This window comes from Engystomops pustulosus, chromosome 1, assembly GCF_040894005.1.
Source record: "Engystomops pustulosus chromosome 1, aEngPut4.maternal, whole genome shotgun sequence".
NCBI lineage: Eukaryota > Metazoa > Chordata > Amphibia > Anura > Leptodactylidae > Engystomops > Engystomops pustulosus.
Window position 1 is genome coordinate 266,773,474 of NC_092411.1, and position 17,415 is coordinate 266,790,888.

General features: G+C 42.4%; 1 protein-coding gene across 1 annotated transcript in view; it reads right to left on the minus strand.

Moving 5' to 3' along the window:
- The window catches only part of STX18 (syntaxin 18), a 92,059-nt gene extending 74,880 nt beyond the window's left edge, over window positions 1-17,179 (minus strand). The window contains exon 1 of the mRNA XM_072126094.1: window positions 16,974-17,179. Coding sequence (XP_071982195.1) covers window positions 16,974-17,120 — 147 coding nt within the window. The 5' untranslated portion in view covers window positions 17,121-17,179. The remainder of the gene's footprint in view (window positions 1-16,973) is intronic.
- Between the last annotated feature and the right edge of the window lie 236 nt (window positions 17,180-17,415).

Consider the following 17,415-nt stretch of genomic DNA (forward strand, 5'->3'; position numbering starts at 1 on the left):
ATACACATACAGGCGGTCCCCTACTTAAGAACACTCGACTTACATATGACCCCTAGTTACAAACAGACCTCTGGATGTTGGTAACTTACTGTACTTTAGTCCTAGACTACAATAATCAGCTATAACAGTTATCACTGGTGTCTGTAATGAAGCTTTATTGTTAATCCTGGTTCTTATGACAACCCAACATTTTTTAAATCCAATTGTCACAGAGACCAAAAAAGTCTGATAAAATATACAGTTCCAACTTACATACAAATTCAACTTAAGAACAAACCTACAGACCCTATCTTGTATGTAACCCGGGGACTGCCTGTATTGTATATATCTGCAAACAGACACCCACCATACACAGTCCTGTTTATCATGGAAATAATTAATGACAAATACACACATTGTAGATTCAAGTACAGTGCAATTTTTTTTATGGACTTTCGTTAAAAAAAAAAAAAAAAAAAAAAATCATGCAGTTGACTGTATAATGGGTCCATGTGTGCACATTTATCTGCATGCATTACTATACAGTGTAGTCAGGAAGGGAGGGGAATAGAAGAACTTTTAACCACAAAGCCATAGTAACCTAAACCCAAGCTATAAACTAAAAACAAATTATATATATATATATATATCCATCCATCTATATATATATATTAGTAATTGTGATGATTATCCCCTTTACACCACCTCCACTAAAGGTGGGCATGAAGGGCCGTAAAGGGGGTGGTGCGCTCTGCACACTACCTATAGCCTGCGGCCTCTCAGTACAGAGAAGCGCATGTTGTAGTGCAATTCTACGCTAGGTAGAATTGCTGACAGGTGCAGGCGGCCACTAAATACATCAGGAGGCGGAGCCTACAGCTATATCTGGCATGCGGGAGGGGCAGGTGGGAACATCATGGCATGTATTAAGCCCTATCCTCACCTGTGTCTGGGTTTTATGATATACAGAGGAGTATATCATCAAAATCAAAAGAAAAACAGAAACCTATACAACCTCAAAGCGGTTTCCATAACAACTACACACCTACACTACACATCCTATTGGATTTAAAAGGAACTCCAGTCATAGCCAATTCATTGAATAATGCATGGTGAAGGCCTAAAGGGAGCAGCAGGACTCATTTTCACTGTATTCCTAGAACCTCGCTATAACCTGGAGTCCTGCTCCTCCCTTCTGGCCCTGCACAAGGTATAAATCACTGAATCAGCTGTGACTTGAGTGTTCATTTAAAAGGGTATTCCGGGAATATGAACGTCCGATACAAAACGTCATTCATCACAAAACACAGCTTAAAATAGTTTGCTTTTATGATCCACCAAATTTTATGGCTTCTCTAATGTATGTAAAGTTATCACCAAGATGGCTGCCACTAGAAACTACAAGTCCCATGATCCTTAAGTTTTCAGTAACTCCTCCTCTGCTCCCAGTGATGATATAACAGACTGTCCTGCTCTGATACCATAATAATGATGTGTAACTGCCATCACTGCACATTACTCCACAGAGATGGCATCTCACCACAGCACTGGCCAAACATAGTGGTGATCACATGACCTGCTCAGGTAGGTGCAGAACATGTGATATGGACAACCAAAATACACCAACCAAAGACTATGCTAAAAAAAGAACAAAGACTTTTACTAATTTTTCTCTGTAGGGATAGACAATGTTACCACCACCAGGAATGCATTCACCCCAGCAGCTCTTTGTGGTGCACCAGCATCCAGAGGGAAGGTCACACTTGGGCAAATTTCTTTGTCCAATACAAAAACTTTTGCTCTGCATTAAATCAAGATTTTTAGAAAACTTTTGAAGCTTTTAGAACCAAAAGGGTTGTGGTGAATTTTTCTGGTATAAACTAGGCCAACAAACAGGAGGTGTAAAGTAAACCTTGATGATATAAAAATATCCGCCTAATGCTCGTTGCCATCAAGCGACTGCCGCCCGAGAAACCATTCACTTGCGGGATTTGCAGGAGGCAACTTCAAAATTATCCAAACCAAGTTTAATTAATCTCCCCTTCTGAATCTCCCCCAGGTTCGTCGCTGCTGCCGTCTTCTATCCATGTCTGCCCCAAAATCAGTACAACTTGTATACACCGAAATAGATCAACAGAAAACAAAAATAAAAAGAGGACAACTAGCCCCAAGTATTTTTAGATAGTTTTGTATTTTAGGTTTCAATTTTAGGGACTAGAGATTAGAGATAGAGATTATGTGAATACGGGCGGTCCCCTACTTAAGAACACCTGACTTACATACGACCCCTAGTTACAAACAGACCACTGGATGTTGGTAATTTCCTGTACTTTAGTCCTAGGCTACAATAATCAGCTGTAACAATTATCACTGGTGTCTGTAATTAAGATTTGTTTATTATGGTTCTTATGACAATCCAACATTTCCCAATTGACCAAAAAAAAATAAAAAATTTGGACTGGGTTACAATAATAAAGTATATGGTTCCGACTTACATACACACTCAACTTAAGAACAAACCTATCTTGTATGTAACCCGGGGACTGCCTGTAAATCTGCGAGGCGTCGCTATAAAACGCAGTCCTCTTAAGCTTTTTAAGGCTCGTTAGGTAAAGATTAGAAGTCGCATTAATTGGCCATTTATTTTTTCCTAAAGAGCGAAAAATTGACTTTTTATTGAGGCCGATTTGCACACAAGTGAGAATCACACAGCTGAGTAACCACCAGCTTTGCTTAGGATTCCAGGGATTTCTTATATATACGTTTCTTGACCATGTAAACGCCTTAATCCCGGCAAAGATCAATTTAATGAGCCTCGTGACCTGTGAGAATTAAAGGGGTAAAAATACAAGCTGGATGCCATTATTTCAGTAGCAACAACACGGCCCGGCTCCCAGATAACACGAGGAGTCCTGGCATTTCAAAGGCTCCACGGGGCCAAGAAAAATAATCTAATTGCAATAAAGGGGCTCAAATTACTGACAAATTAACTCCTTTAGTGTCGGGCACAAATAAGAGCCTTAGAAACTCGGTTGACACTACTGTAATACATACATCATAGCACAAGGGTCTGCAAATGGAATTAAAAAAAAAAAAAAAAAAATGGGGAATATAAAAGGTAAAAAGAAAATGAAATGGGTCCACAGGGACAACACACCGGGTCAGGGGCTGTTTATTCAAAACATTGCTGCGCTATGTAAATTACCTAATGCAAAAGGCAACTATTGATCTCCATATTAGAGGCTTATGCTACAATGAGGGGTGGTAGGGGGGGTAATTTATCATAAGCTGGCACATCGGCACCAGCTCTTGATGTCCATCGCCTTCCCACCAGAAAGTGGTTCTGGAACTGGTCAGTAACTGGTACAGGCTATAGATAATGCATCCGCGTAGGGCATCAGTGCTACGGCCCAGTGAACTCCTCATCCTCTTGGCCTGGAGGATTCATGTGGGGGAGGGGGAAACCAGTACAAGCCCCAATAAATTCCCCAATGACATTAATAGGACACAAGATACAATATAAGAACATCCATCTAAAGCCTTTTGCCGATGCTCAATGCACTTGCGGGATTTGCTGGACTGAACCTTGAATCACTAAACTGAACCGGCATGCTTAGTTTGATTCATCACTCCTTGTAAATCTCCCCTAGTAGAAGCATTGGTGCCTTCTTCTGTCCATGCCTGATCTAAAATCTTGTCTACACGGATATAGATACTATACTAACATCATAGATATCCCCATAAAAATGCTTGTCTGGTGGATCACCCAGGGTTCGATGTCGGCCCTCTCCAGGGGAAGCCACCTTTCGGAATAGCAGTGCAGGTAACACAAGGATGGAAAACGCCTAAGTGCAGCTCCACTACACAAGGACCTGCCCGACGAATTCTATATGACGTAATTGATCATAGTGGACAGGGTAAACTATCATGAGACAACCCATTTAAACCTTTGACATAGGTGTCCAAGGCCAATTACAATCTGAACGGTCTAAAAAATGACATCTTTTGTAATTTTACTTTGGTTAGGGGTTGAGTAGTGCTGGTTGAGTCGGGTATTTGATAATTCTCTAAAAAGGACAATAAAAACAAAGTCAAATACCTCCCATAATGCCTAACAAAATACACTTCAAAAACATTAAGGCAACTACTTCAACCTCCAGCAAAAAAGATTTCAGTGCCCAGAAATGAATACAGACCAAACAGATGTAAAGACCCTACAAAGGTCAAGCCATGACATTGACTGTTATTAAAAAAGACTCTCCAAAGGAGAAGAACAAATAGAAAGACATCCATGACTTTCAGAGATTAGTTTTCTCTCTGTGTTGAGAATACCACCCAGCCCGCGTCCTTCTGATCTTGACACTTGCGTTTAGCAAAACATAACTGGTAGGTTTCAGCGAAGCATCTTGGATATCGCTATTGCCAAGTGATTGACAGGTCAGGACGAGGCAATAAAGATTTGGGTTGAGGGCGGGCGTGCACATGGTTTTAATTAGCTGATACCATTCAGCCCTACACATACATCAAATATTAGACCATTATTGACATTACACATGGACAACCTAGGTAGAAGGACCTCGGGCTATGTAACTGGTGGAGCTTTTATTCAAAGTTTTACCTATTTTTTTATTTAAATTGTAGTTTCTGCTTTATAAAAACCAAATACCTAAATATTAGAGATGAGCAGACTCCCTGGCCAATAGTAGACATGGCTAGTTGCTAGGGGCGTCTATTTGCCGGATTGGCTGTTTGGTCTCCAATCCGGCAATATGTCCAAGTTGAGCAGACCGAACCCAAATAGAAGCACCGGGTCTGCTCATCTCTACTAAAGATTTGTTAAATTCCCCTGCAGCGCCTTCGCAGGTCAAATGAAGCATTACACAGTGTTCATTCAAATCAATGGGCTGTACAATGCAGGACAAGGCAGGTCCAACCAAATAGGGAGATGCTCATTGAAGCTGGTCTTTACTGTAGCCAAGAGAACCTTAAACCAGGACCACCATCTATTAATAGAAAGCAATATGCACATAACCATGCAAAATCACGATCCAGTGCTCAGTTGTATGTGGCCCATGTGTCTATGGTGTGAAAGCCAGAAATAAGGATAGGAATTGGACCTAATTAGAGAGGAGCAGCCCAGATGTTTGTTTTTGGGTTTAGCCACACTACCTGGACATATAGTTGGATTGGTGGTCAAACAACCAATCTGGCAAATTGACGCCCCTAGCAACTAGTCATGGCTATGATTGGCGAGGGGGGACACAGCTCGTTTCTAGAAATGGGATTTGCTGGACTGTATTATGGATTGCAACATGTCCGTGTCGTATGGCCGAAATTGAACCCTGAACCAACGTTGGGTCCACTCATCTCGCAACTTTATCAGAGTTTTACAGCATGGACAAGGGTTGTGTGCATGTGCCCATTTAAAATACACAGATGCTGAGCTATCTGCAGAAACAACACATAGCACAAGGTCTTGTGCATGAGCGCTAAATGATCACTTCCCTTTAAACAAACTTTGTGTAAATCAACACTACAAAAGTAGAGGAGAAAATTTAGTAACACATCTTATCGGAGAAAAATGCATCTTTCTCCAATTATCATAGACTTTATGGCATCAGCCTACACATAGTCAAAGCTTCAGGATAGGGGGTTAGCATATGATCTATGGGAGCACAATCACTGGCACCCCATTAATCAACAAAAATTGGGGTCCTTGAGTCGCCTGTGTGAACCATGCCCACTGCCCTATGGCTCCATCAGTTTCATAAAAAGTGGAGTGGAGGACTCATGTACTTTTCTTTTGATCAATGGGGGATCCTTGAAAGCAAGTATCTAGAAAAGCCTAGAACATTCTGCTGGAATTTATAGTATAGCACAGTGAATGAAGACCAGTAGTCGACTAGTAGAATAAAATTTCTATAAACTATGCAGACAGCCTCAATAAATGGGTTAATTTTGCTATAATGAAAGTTAATTCTTTGTAGTATTTAAAACGTAATAATATTTAGAAAATGGAATTTATAATTTTTATTAGATTTCGTGTAATCGGATTTCTTGTTCTTGTCAGGACATTGAGGGCTGCTGTTATTTTCCCATGTAATTGTATAATACTGTCGGAGATGGAATTTAATAAATCTGTTTTAACTGGTGACGTCCAGCTAAAATGTTTTCCCCGTGACTCAGGTTATGTCCCTGGAAATTGGCGTAACCATGTAAACGCATTATTCATCTCATTCCAGTAGCTGAAGGTTTAAATAATCCTTAGGACAATATTTTCTGTCCTTTCCTGCCTGTAGGGATTGAGCTGGAGCGTGTGTCATGTAAAACATTACACGGAGAGTATTATATGTCATTGATTGCTCGTATAACTGCTCCATCTTACACATTTATTGAACAAAATGGACCAAAATTGGACCAAAAATAGTGGACCAAAAATAATGCACCAAGTTACTGGAAACTCTGTGACGTATAACACATTAAGTGATGTGATTGGACCCATATCTGACCGCACAATTTGCAGCTGGACACCCGGTCATGGTGTGTTGAGTGCCCACTGTTCCACCATTACGCGAATCGGCACTGAAAAATTTTGTACATGTCCTATGGTGCCAGACACTATCTTGTCTATGGCGAGGGGAGAGTAAAGCTCCTTGTACGGCCAACATACAGCTGCGTGTAGGAGAGGAGCGCTAGAGCGTAATATTACATTTATTTCAAGGAGGTTGTAGGTCCCTGTTGGTTCCTCGATTGCATCAAGAGTATATTGGTTCTTGATGGTAACCCATGGTTAAGCTGGGCCTGTACATCCTGCATAGTTTAAAGTTACCAAGCCAAACCCATAATCACTTAATTGGTGATCTATCTGGAGCCACACAAGCCAGGGATGCTTTGAGGGAACACATACGTGGAAAACCCTTGCTTTGTGTGCGTGAGATTGATGCTGAAGTTGGATGTCCTGCCATGAGATGGATCACCGTCCCATTTGTATTGCTGAGCTGTTACACTCCCTTGGTCACCCGTAGTCACCGGTCATGGGTTCCCAGATCATCATACCACCATCTGATCCCAAACAGAAAGCTGCTAAAGGGGTTACACCAGTTCCAGTCCTAAACAGTCCACCATAGGGAGATCATTTATAAACTTCTTTACTCATTTTTTTTTTACACTTCTTCTTGCAACATTTTTGGGAACATTGGTGGGTAAGGGTAATGATGCAAAATCTGGTGATCGGTTATCTTTAAAGCATTTATGACACAGTCTTCGATAAAATACTTACGATCAATCCTGACACCGCAGTATAATGAAACAGCTCAGTACACAGTGTAGCATAAGGAAAAGGTGACTGCAAGCTCAGGACTTGGATTCAATTTAGACAGATAAGGTGATAAGGTATATCAGCCTATCATAGCACAGGCTTAACATCCTCAGTCCAAAAAGTGAGCTTATCATGTTCCGGATCCCAATACAAGCATTTCGAGGGTTTTGCATTCTTCAGGGTAGGAAGCTCTATGGGTCATGGGACACACTTTGGCCAATTAGTGGCTGCAGCAGCTGCCAGAAGGTCTCCCTTGCACACAGACCCGGTCCCCAAATCCGTCGGGTTTTCGTTCGGTCACGTCCACCCCCCCCCCTCATTTCCGTTGCGTGCATGCCGGCGCCGCAAAAAAAAAAAAAAAACGGCGCAAATCGGAAATATTCGGGTAACATGTCGGGAAACCGCGAATCGGGCCCTTAGTAAATGACCCCCATAGTGGAAAAAGCAAGAGGAGCAGGGAAGGCGAGGGAGTGCTCTTTGACCCCCGCTCAGGAAGCCGAGTGGCCCGCTCGCACACGCCGAATGCCCGTAATTTCCTTTAAAATCAATGGAGCCGAAAGCTAGCTGTATAAAACGTTAAAACGTGTGCAAATTAAATGTTTATAAAAAAAAATAATAATATTATTATTAATAATAATTTCTCATCTACATATTTCAATACCACTGTTCCCTGTTATTTCCCTTCATACCGAATTGATAGATGATGACCCAAGTAGAACATCCATTATCTAAGATGGTGGGAGCTTCCATGTCTTACAACCCGATGTAGGATTCCACCAGGATGACATTTACAAGACGATCGACTTACTGACATTCCCAAATTAGCGGTAATCAGAAATTTGTAGCTGTCACTTAAAAAACTTTGCAAGTTGTCTCGGGAAAAGTAGATTATCTGATCAGGGGCCACATCTGTTCCGTATTAGGTCTCCGCTGTCAGCATTTTAAGTGAAGTTTTAATTTAATCGTTTTTCTTACTTGTTGTTCTACCTTTAATCAATGCCTCGTGAGAGGATCGGCTTTCCGTAAGAAACTGTGAAGTATAAAGAAATGTTATTCTAGAAAAAAAAAAAAAAAAAAATAGCTAAAGTTTATTCCCCTCCCTCCTCAAAATCCCGACCGCAACTTAATTACGTACAGGACATTCCAAGTGTGCAATTGCCAGCTCCGTTCCCAAGCAATTTACAAACTATATCTCTGGTAGTGGAGCCTGGTTACTGGGTATGTTACATGATGGTTACCTTCACAAAAGCATTAGACATCTTTGACGTTGGGTGAGTTTTGGTTAATTTATGTTGTGCGTGGCCAATAATGGCTTGTAGATCCTAAAACATAAGTCCAAAACGAACAGGAGCTACACAACTACTGGAAGGGACCACTCTCGAATATCACGGATTCGTTTTACGCCTCTTGTGGATACACCGTGTTCTCTATTAGTTCTGACATTTTAACCAAGGCTTGGGGCTTGGTTACATCTAGAGAGAAAAAAAAAAAAGATTGTTTGGTGGTTACGAATCCATGATATACGTAGAGTTTGCAACAATCACAGAGGAGGATGGGCGGCACCAACGTAAAACCTAACTAACGAGGATTATTCCATTCTGGAGAGTAGAACACAGAATGGTGACACACACCAAGGGATAAAGAAAAAAATGTTACATTTTATTAGCAACACAAAAAGAAAAAAAGAAAAAAGGGATACAACTTTGATGCAATCTCCATAAAACAAGACAAAATGAGGCTCAGTATTGTGTGTGGTCTCCACGTGCCTGTGTGATCTCCCTACAACGCCTTGGCATGCTCCTGATGGTCTCCTCAGGGATCTCCTCCCAGACCTGGACTAAAGCATCCGACCATCTCCTGGACAGTCTGTGGTGCAAAGTGACGTTGGTGAATGGAGCGACATATGAGGTCCCAGATGAGCTTAATCAGATTCAGATCAGGGAATGAGCGGCCCGGCCATAGCTTCAATGCCATTATCTTTCAAGAACTGCTGACACTCTCCAGTCACATGAGGTCTAGCACTGTCCTGCATTAGGAGGACCCCAGGGCCAACCACACCAGCATATGGTCTCACAAGGATCTCATCTCAGACAGGCTACCTTTGGCGAGCACATGCGAGAAATGTCACCCCCACCATAACTGACCCACTGCCAAACCGGTCATGCTGAAGGATGTTGCAGGCAGCAGATTGCTCTCCATGGCGTCTCCAAACTCTGTTAAATGTGCTCAGAGTGAACCTGCTTTCATCTGTGAAGAGCACAGGGGCCGGTGGTGAACTTGCCAATCCTGGTGATCTCTGGCAAATGCAAAACGTCCTGCATGGTGTTGGTCTGTGAGCACAACCCCCATATGTGGACGTTGGGCCCTCTTTCCATCCTCACCGAGACGATTTCTAACCGTTTGTGCAGACACATGCACATTTGTGGGTGCACATTTTGCAGGGCTCCGGCAGTGCTGTTCCTCCTTGCACAAAGGCGGAGGTAGCGGTCCTGCTGCTGGGTTGTTGCCCTCCACATCTGCTGGTAGCACCTACAGCCTTTAAAAAAAAAATACACTGACAGACACAGTAAACCTTCTGGCCACAGCTCACATCGATGTGCCATCCTTGTGTGGGTTGTAGGAAGGTCATACAGGCACTTGGAGGCCACACACAATACTGAGCCTCATTTTGTCTTGTTTTACAGACATTACATCAAAGTTGGATCAGCCTTTAGTGTGTTTTTTCGACTTTAATTTTGTGGGTGATTGTAGGCTATGACACCAGAAGTTTCTAAGAGACTCCCAGGCCTGATCTGTTCCAACCCCCGCATTCAGAATATTCATTTACAAGTATCCTTAGGCCCCTTTCACACTGGCTGTGTGGGGAGTGGTACAGTGCCACACACTTCTATCTTTCCCTGTACACACGGCCAGGCAGTGGTATGCCATGCTCTCCCGGCAATGTGAGAGTAGCCTTATAGTGTGGTGAGCTTTAAGATGGTCGTTGAGCTAAATAACTAGGTCACTGCGGTAGAGCTCACTACATCATAACTCCCTTTACTCGGGCAAGGTCCGTCCACCAAATCTAGTTGTGACATGTGGATTGTGTTGGGAGGACAATGAACATCTTACACCTTCTCAGTGTAACCCTACCCAACACCTTAGGATGCACCTCAAATGTGCCTTTCCAAATTTTTAAAACAATCTAAAAGAAGGACCAAAACCTTCAGCTTCAGGACTATTAATACAAATTTGCTGCTAAATAAATACAAGCTGTGAAATATCTGTTGTGCGTGACAGTCGGATCATTGTCTTGAAGACCCGGTAGTTCAAAGCCGTATGATGGCCATTTACGAGGGGCACATGAATGGAGGGCTTAGACTCCGGCCTCTAAAAACACATTCATGTTAATGTCAATGATATCTGTGCAAAACCAGATAATTTTCAATGTCAGAGATAACATCGTTATATGAATAAACCCATTTAATTCCCCGAGTCATATGATGTGCTCGCTCCATGGATGAAAGAAGATCTGTGCGGTGGCGCGGCCTCACCAGAGACCATCAAGCTCATTAGGTTTCATAACAATCTTTTATTGTGTGTCAAAATTTGTCAAAATATTTCACATCACATCTTTTTTTTATTTTTATTCTGGGGAACGAGGAGACAGGAAGCCATCTGTGTGTGGCATGAAACGCCCCATTGTGCTGGTGGTGAAGTAGGCCACGTTTTGCAACGTGTCCTTGTAAAAGCAGATTATCTTGCCGATCCGCCCATTACAGGGATGTCAGCTCCGGATATTTCAGACATAGTCCTGAGGTATCGCTGTATGAAGTGCAAATAAAACTTTTAAAAAACTGACTATTTTATATGCCATAAACCTATTTTTACTCAATTTCAGGGTTTTCTATGAAAGTGCTTTTCCACTGCACGGTATGTAATCACTTTAAGTTGATTCAACCACTTTGATCACATTTCTGCTACAAAAAGTATCAGAAAGTACCCGGTAGCTTTTGTTTTTTTAAAGGAAATCTACCATCAAAATCCATCCTGATAAACCAGGGACATTACTCATAGATCCAGGCACCGGGACTGTGGTATCTTCTTATAGGTGTTATCCATGGCCTCCTTCCTTCTAAAATCAAAATTATGCTAATGAGCCTGAAAAACTATGGGGGGGGGGGGGGGGGAGTTATATGAGCTCTCATGAGAGGCTCTAGTGTTACCAGAGCCCCTCACTACAGCAGCTTCATAGGCTGTTACACTGTCTCTCCCTCAACCCCCTCTCCCTCACCATTTCCGACTACCTCTGCTTGATGTAATCTCACACAGTGAAGGCTGGGGAACTGCTCATGCACAGTTTAACAGCCCACGAAGCAACCTCAATGAATGCCTCAAATAACGCCCCCCCCCCCCTCGTAGCACTTCTGGTCCGTTAACTTTATTGATTAATTTTAAAAGTTTCTTTTAGAAAGAAGGAGGCAATGGATAACAAATATAAGATAATTACCACGGTCAGAGGGTCTGGATCTAGACGTTGGTGACCTTGGTTAATCATGATGGATTTTGATGGGAAATTTCCTGTTCCTGTCCCAATTTGGATCACTAAACCGCCCACAGGTCCTTATGGATCAGCAGCTTTAGTGCCTCAATCACCCTTTAGCAAGTCCCTATGTGATCACTATTAAAATAAAAAAAATGTTTATACTTACCTTGTTCCTTTTTCTTGTGTAGTGCCCATTTAGGGGGGCCATGCGAGGACATGATTTGGGATATTAAACCATTGGTCCTGTGGGTCGTTTAGTGTCTGAAACACCCTGGACAGGTCCTTTGTAAGTTATACAAGTGGGTTTTTCTTCCGGAAATCTTGGTGCCATTGAATCAGACTCCGCAGACAATGAAGACAATGAAGTCTGTGACTGGTATTACATCAGATGCCTCTTATTTTCACCACAAGTCCTTTAAGGACAACACCGTCCCAATAACATTAGTATAAGATTCACTAATAATCCTGAAAGAAGAAGGGGCTGCTTAAGACATTAGATTAGGAAACCGCACCCAATGATTGAATTTGCATAGGACGTCACAGAACATTCCTCTCCGCCGCTCCGTCCCGAGTCGTACGTTACATCAAATGGCAGAACTAAACATCTGGCAATTCCATCTACATTTATGCTTTACTAACACAGGACAAAAAGCATTTTCTCTCCCAGTAATGTAACACAATTAGTTCTGACTGTTCCACACTCCCCGGGGGTACGAGGATCCAGAACTGGATCCTGTCTGTGGGCATCCCAAGTGGAAATGCTCTGCTTACACGGCACAAATCAGAACATACATTAAGGCAGGAATGTGACGGCCCGTAGGATGGGGAGGTTACACTTCTCATGTCAGGTTTTCTTCTCAGGAGAAAAAAATTTAAAAAAATTGAAGACACCAAGAATTTTCACAATTTTTGGGGGGGGGGAATCTGCTGACGTGATGGCTTCAACTTTCTCCATCTTTAACTTGAGGAAATTAGTAAAGAGTTTTCCAATTCCGATTTTCCGATTGAGTGTAAACGGCTTAAAATAATAGAACTACTTACCTTATGCATCTCCTGATAATGCAATGCTTAATCTCTTATCATTTCGGCACTAAGGCATAGTCCTGTCGCTGAGTGCAGTAGTCTGTGATTGGGTGCAGTTAACTAGCGGAAATGATCTGATCTGTGGTGCTGGGGTAGAGGGAGATTGGTTGGTCACATGTTCATATTCACCAAATCATAGAAAATTGTACACAAACAATATCAAATATACTTTCTGTATCAATTCCTCTCTGTTTTATAGATCTCTGCTTGCTGTAATTCAATTAGAATTTTCATTGTTTATTGCCTTTGGATTAACAACGGTCCATGGTCATATGCTGTCACACAGGTGCACGGCTCGTTCTATCCCTGGTCATGTGATGTCACACAGGTGCGTGCCAGTTATATCCCTAGTCATATGATGTCAGACAGGTGCATAGCTCGTTACATCCCTGGTCATATGATGTCACTCAGGTGCACAGCTCGTTCTATCCCTGGTCATGTGATGTCACACAGGTGCATAGCTCGTTACATCCCTGGTCATATGATGTCACACAGGTACATGGCTCGTTACATCCCTGGTCATATGATGTCACACAGGTACATGGCTCGTTACATCCCTGGTCATATGATGTCACACAGATGCACGGCTCGTTATGTTAGAGAGTAATCAGAGCTGTGTGATATTAGTGCACCTGGATACATCATTAGCATTAGAGGAAAACGGAGAGGAATTGCCGCTGCCATAGTCATTTACAGCCGTATTTATTCATCTCTTTTCCTATGAATTATGCTTATTCCTGGAATAAGTAATAGTGATGGTTTGGTTTCTTTCCATTCGTGACTCATGAAATTAGGGTGATCTATATTACAATCAGGATGATCATATGATAAATATAATGAGCGAGGGGCAGGCAGGATATCTCAAGGAGGAGAAAAACGTATCAGCTCTGGGTAGATCAAAGACGAACACAATCACATATTTAATCAAGTCTTTAGTAGACATTTAATGAGAAACATGAAGCCGTACACATGGATCTGCTCATACACCGGGTAATAGGATTGGTCACACGACAACACACGAGTCTCACTGGCCGGATCTGATACCATAGTAAGGAGAGAAACCCAATAAGAAGTTATCAAAGAACACACATTTACTGCTCATTTACCATGGGTGATACTCTGGTGGGCGAAGTGGTGACACATTGTTAGCGCCGAATAACATTATCCTTTACAATGGACAATATAAGATAGGGAAGATTTCTACTCAGATTGTTCCACATTCAATTCGAGCTGTAGTACCCCATTACAGTCACTAGACCACTCCAATTCTGCCATCACTATATTGCTCTGGATAATGGCGTAACTACAGTGTTAGCAGCCATAGCAGCTGCTATGGGGCCCGCAGTGTCAGGGGGCCCTGACATCCGACCTGATACACTAAGGAATGGAGGACGTGCACCGCTATGTACATATTATCCTGCACATTGTACAGCATAATATGCATAGAACATCCACATCATCCAGATCATCCACAGTGCACAGCAAGAATCGGCAGCTCAGATAAGAAATATCAGGGGAGAGGGAGGGGATTGCAGAACAACAGGACTAGGAATCTCATCTCTAATTCCTGTCGTCTACTTCCCCCATGTGGTACAGCTACTGGGATTGATCTGTGTAAGTATATAAATGTGTGAGTATACAAATATGTCTATGTATGAGCGTGTAGGGGGGCCCCATTCAGAAGTCTGCTATGGGCCCTAGCTCTCCTAGATACGCCCCTGGCTCTGGCACTGAAGCCAGACAAAAAAAAATATATATGTTCTATAAAATTATAGGAACAACCCATTGACCATACAATGGTTATATAGCGCCATCAAATTCCGTAGTGCTTTACAAATTAATTTGTGTGTGTTCTTAATAGCAGAAGGACTGGGAAAAAAGTATTTTCACTCCAGGATTGTGTCCTCACACCACCGTTTTGTGAGATCTAAATATTAAAGAAATTCTACCATCAGAATCCATCACAATAAACCAGGGACATTACTCATAGATCCAGACACCGTGACTGTGGTAATCTTCTTATATTTGTTATCCACAGTGTTTGAAATTATGCCAATAAGTCAGAAGGGCTTAAGGGTGGAGTTACCAGAGCCCTTTATGCTGTAGCTTCACAGACTGTTACACTGTGAGGGAGCACTTCCTCCTCCCACTGTGTGCTGAAACTTCCTGTGTTGCTGTGAGAGGACATCAGTCAGAGGGAGGTGGAAGTGCTGAGCAGAGGGATGGATGAGACATGTAACAAACAGTGTAAGAGCCTGCCAAACAACAGCATGGAGGGGCTCTGGTAACACCCCCAGTAGCCCTTATTATAAAAGTTGATTTTAGAAGGGAGGAGTCCATGGATAACAAATATAAGAAGATTACCACAAGGCTGGAACAGTGCATAATTAGGGTATGAGGAGAAGCACCACAGCAGCGACAGAGTCTCATGATCATAATTTTATAAAATGTTTTTTCAGTAAAACCACTCAGTTCAGGGATTAAACAAGATATGTTTCTGCATCAGTGTAGCTACAGCACTCTCAAGGTTTGTTTGCTTCATAATGGATAAAAGCAAATGGTAGGGCAAGCCAATTCTCATTCAGCACAACTGAAATTACAGTACAGGTGGTCCCCTACTTAAGAACACTCGACTTACATACGACCCCTAGTTACAAACAGACCTCTGGATGTTGGTAATTTACTGTACTTTAGCCCTAGGCTACAATAATCAGCTATTACAGTTATCACAGGTGTCTGTAATGAAGAATTATTGTTACTCCCGGTTCTTATGACAATCCAACATTTTTAAAATCCAATTGTCACAGAGACCAAAAAAGTTCTGTCTGGAGTTACAATGATAAAATATTCAGTTCCGACTTACATACAAACTCAACTTAAGAACAAACCTACAGACCCTATCTTGTATGTAACCCGGGGACTGCCTGTATCATGAAATGAGTCGTGGAATAAATGTTCCAACATTGTTTCCTGGCTTTGTCTTTTCACCTTGCGATTAAAGCTACACATCAATAGAGCAGTCATGAAGTTTATAATCTACTTTAATAGTTTAAATAAAAAACCTTAAAATGGGATGTGCACCAATAAGAAAAATTACCAAATGTAAATAAAAGAACCCAATAGGGTCACCCATATTGTACTTACCCAGGTAACGTTTCTGCGTAGTCTATAGAAATCGCAGGTCATATGACTGGCCAGCAGCAGGACTCCCTGCACAGTACTTCCTGTGTCCTGCTGGCTTCTGGTGCATTATGCGGGACATGTGAACAACATGTCAGTGAAAAGAATGGGGGAAACAAAGGCCCTTTCTATCCACCAAAAGGACATTACTAGAAGTCCAGAGTCCTGGTGTCATGTGTTCTGTGGCAACAGAGAAACTTTACCAGGGTAAGTACAATATAGGTGCCCTGTACTGGACTTTTTAGTGGTCAACACCTTTAAACATACATGTGATCTGTGTTTTGACTGTCTGTGAAGCTGTGTGGGTTTGGGCAGCAAGAGGAGAGGTGGGGCACTTCATGGTCACCTGAAGACTAACCCCTCAGATGCCGCAGTCATGGAATCTGAGGGGTTAACCGTCTGAATCATTACTCAGCAACCTGCCCTTATCCCAACACCTCAGGGATCTACAATCAATAAACATGCACATGACCCCCAGAGGGAACAACAGCCGCCATATTACTCAAGAATAAATCCACAACCTCTAGTATAGACATTGCTTCATGTAACTTTATAATGACATATACATATAAATTATTATTTGGACTAAATTATTAAATATGATACATCCAATTCCATTTGAAGTATGAGAAGACTTCCAAATATCATCCCGGTGCAGGTAGCAGCTGGCACTACCCACCTGCACCCACTGCCATCACCAAGTACCAGGCTGCCAGCTAAAAGGAGCGAAACAGAAAAAAGAACTACAACTCCCAGCAGTCCTCTTACCGAAGAGATAAATAGATGACAAGACAACTGAATGATAACCATCAAGCAGCCCAAGCAAAGCATCCTGGGAGATGTAGTTTCCTAACATCTGGAGAGTGACAGCTTATTAGACTGACTCACCACATCCCGCGCCTTCCCGCTAAACTCTCCCCTGGGGCGGCTCTTTTTCAGCAGGTCCGTCTCCGGCAGGGACACTCCGAGCGCTTTATTGCGGGTCTTGACTGTTTTCACACTGGCCCGGAATAATAGTGTGATGTCAGCTGCCATCTTGACAGCGCCGCGTCATCATGTGTGCAGCCAGGAAAGGATTCCGGCCGGAGCGCGGAGACCGGAGATAAACGTTCCGCCTTCTAGAGAGTCCGCACAGCAGTGTGAGGGGGATTGTACAGCTGTGCTCATGGCTACTATACTGTCCCCATGGTCACTGCTCTGCTGTTATTAGAATAATGTCCATAGTGAAACTCATATATATGTATATCATCATAAATCATGTTTGGTGTGTGAATTAGAGACCAATGGGGACATTTTAGTTTTGTTTGTTTTTTTTGTGTTTTTTTGTTCC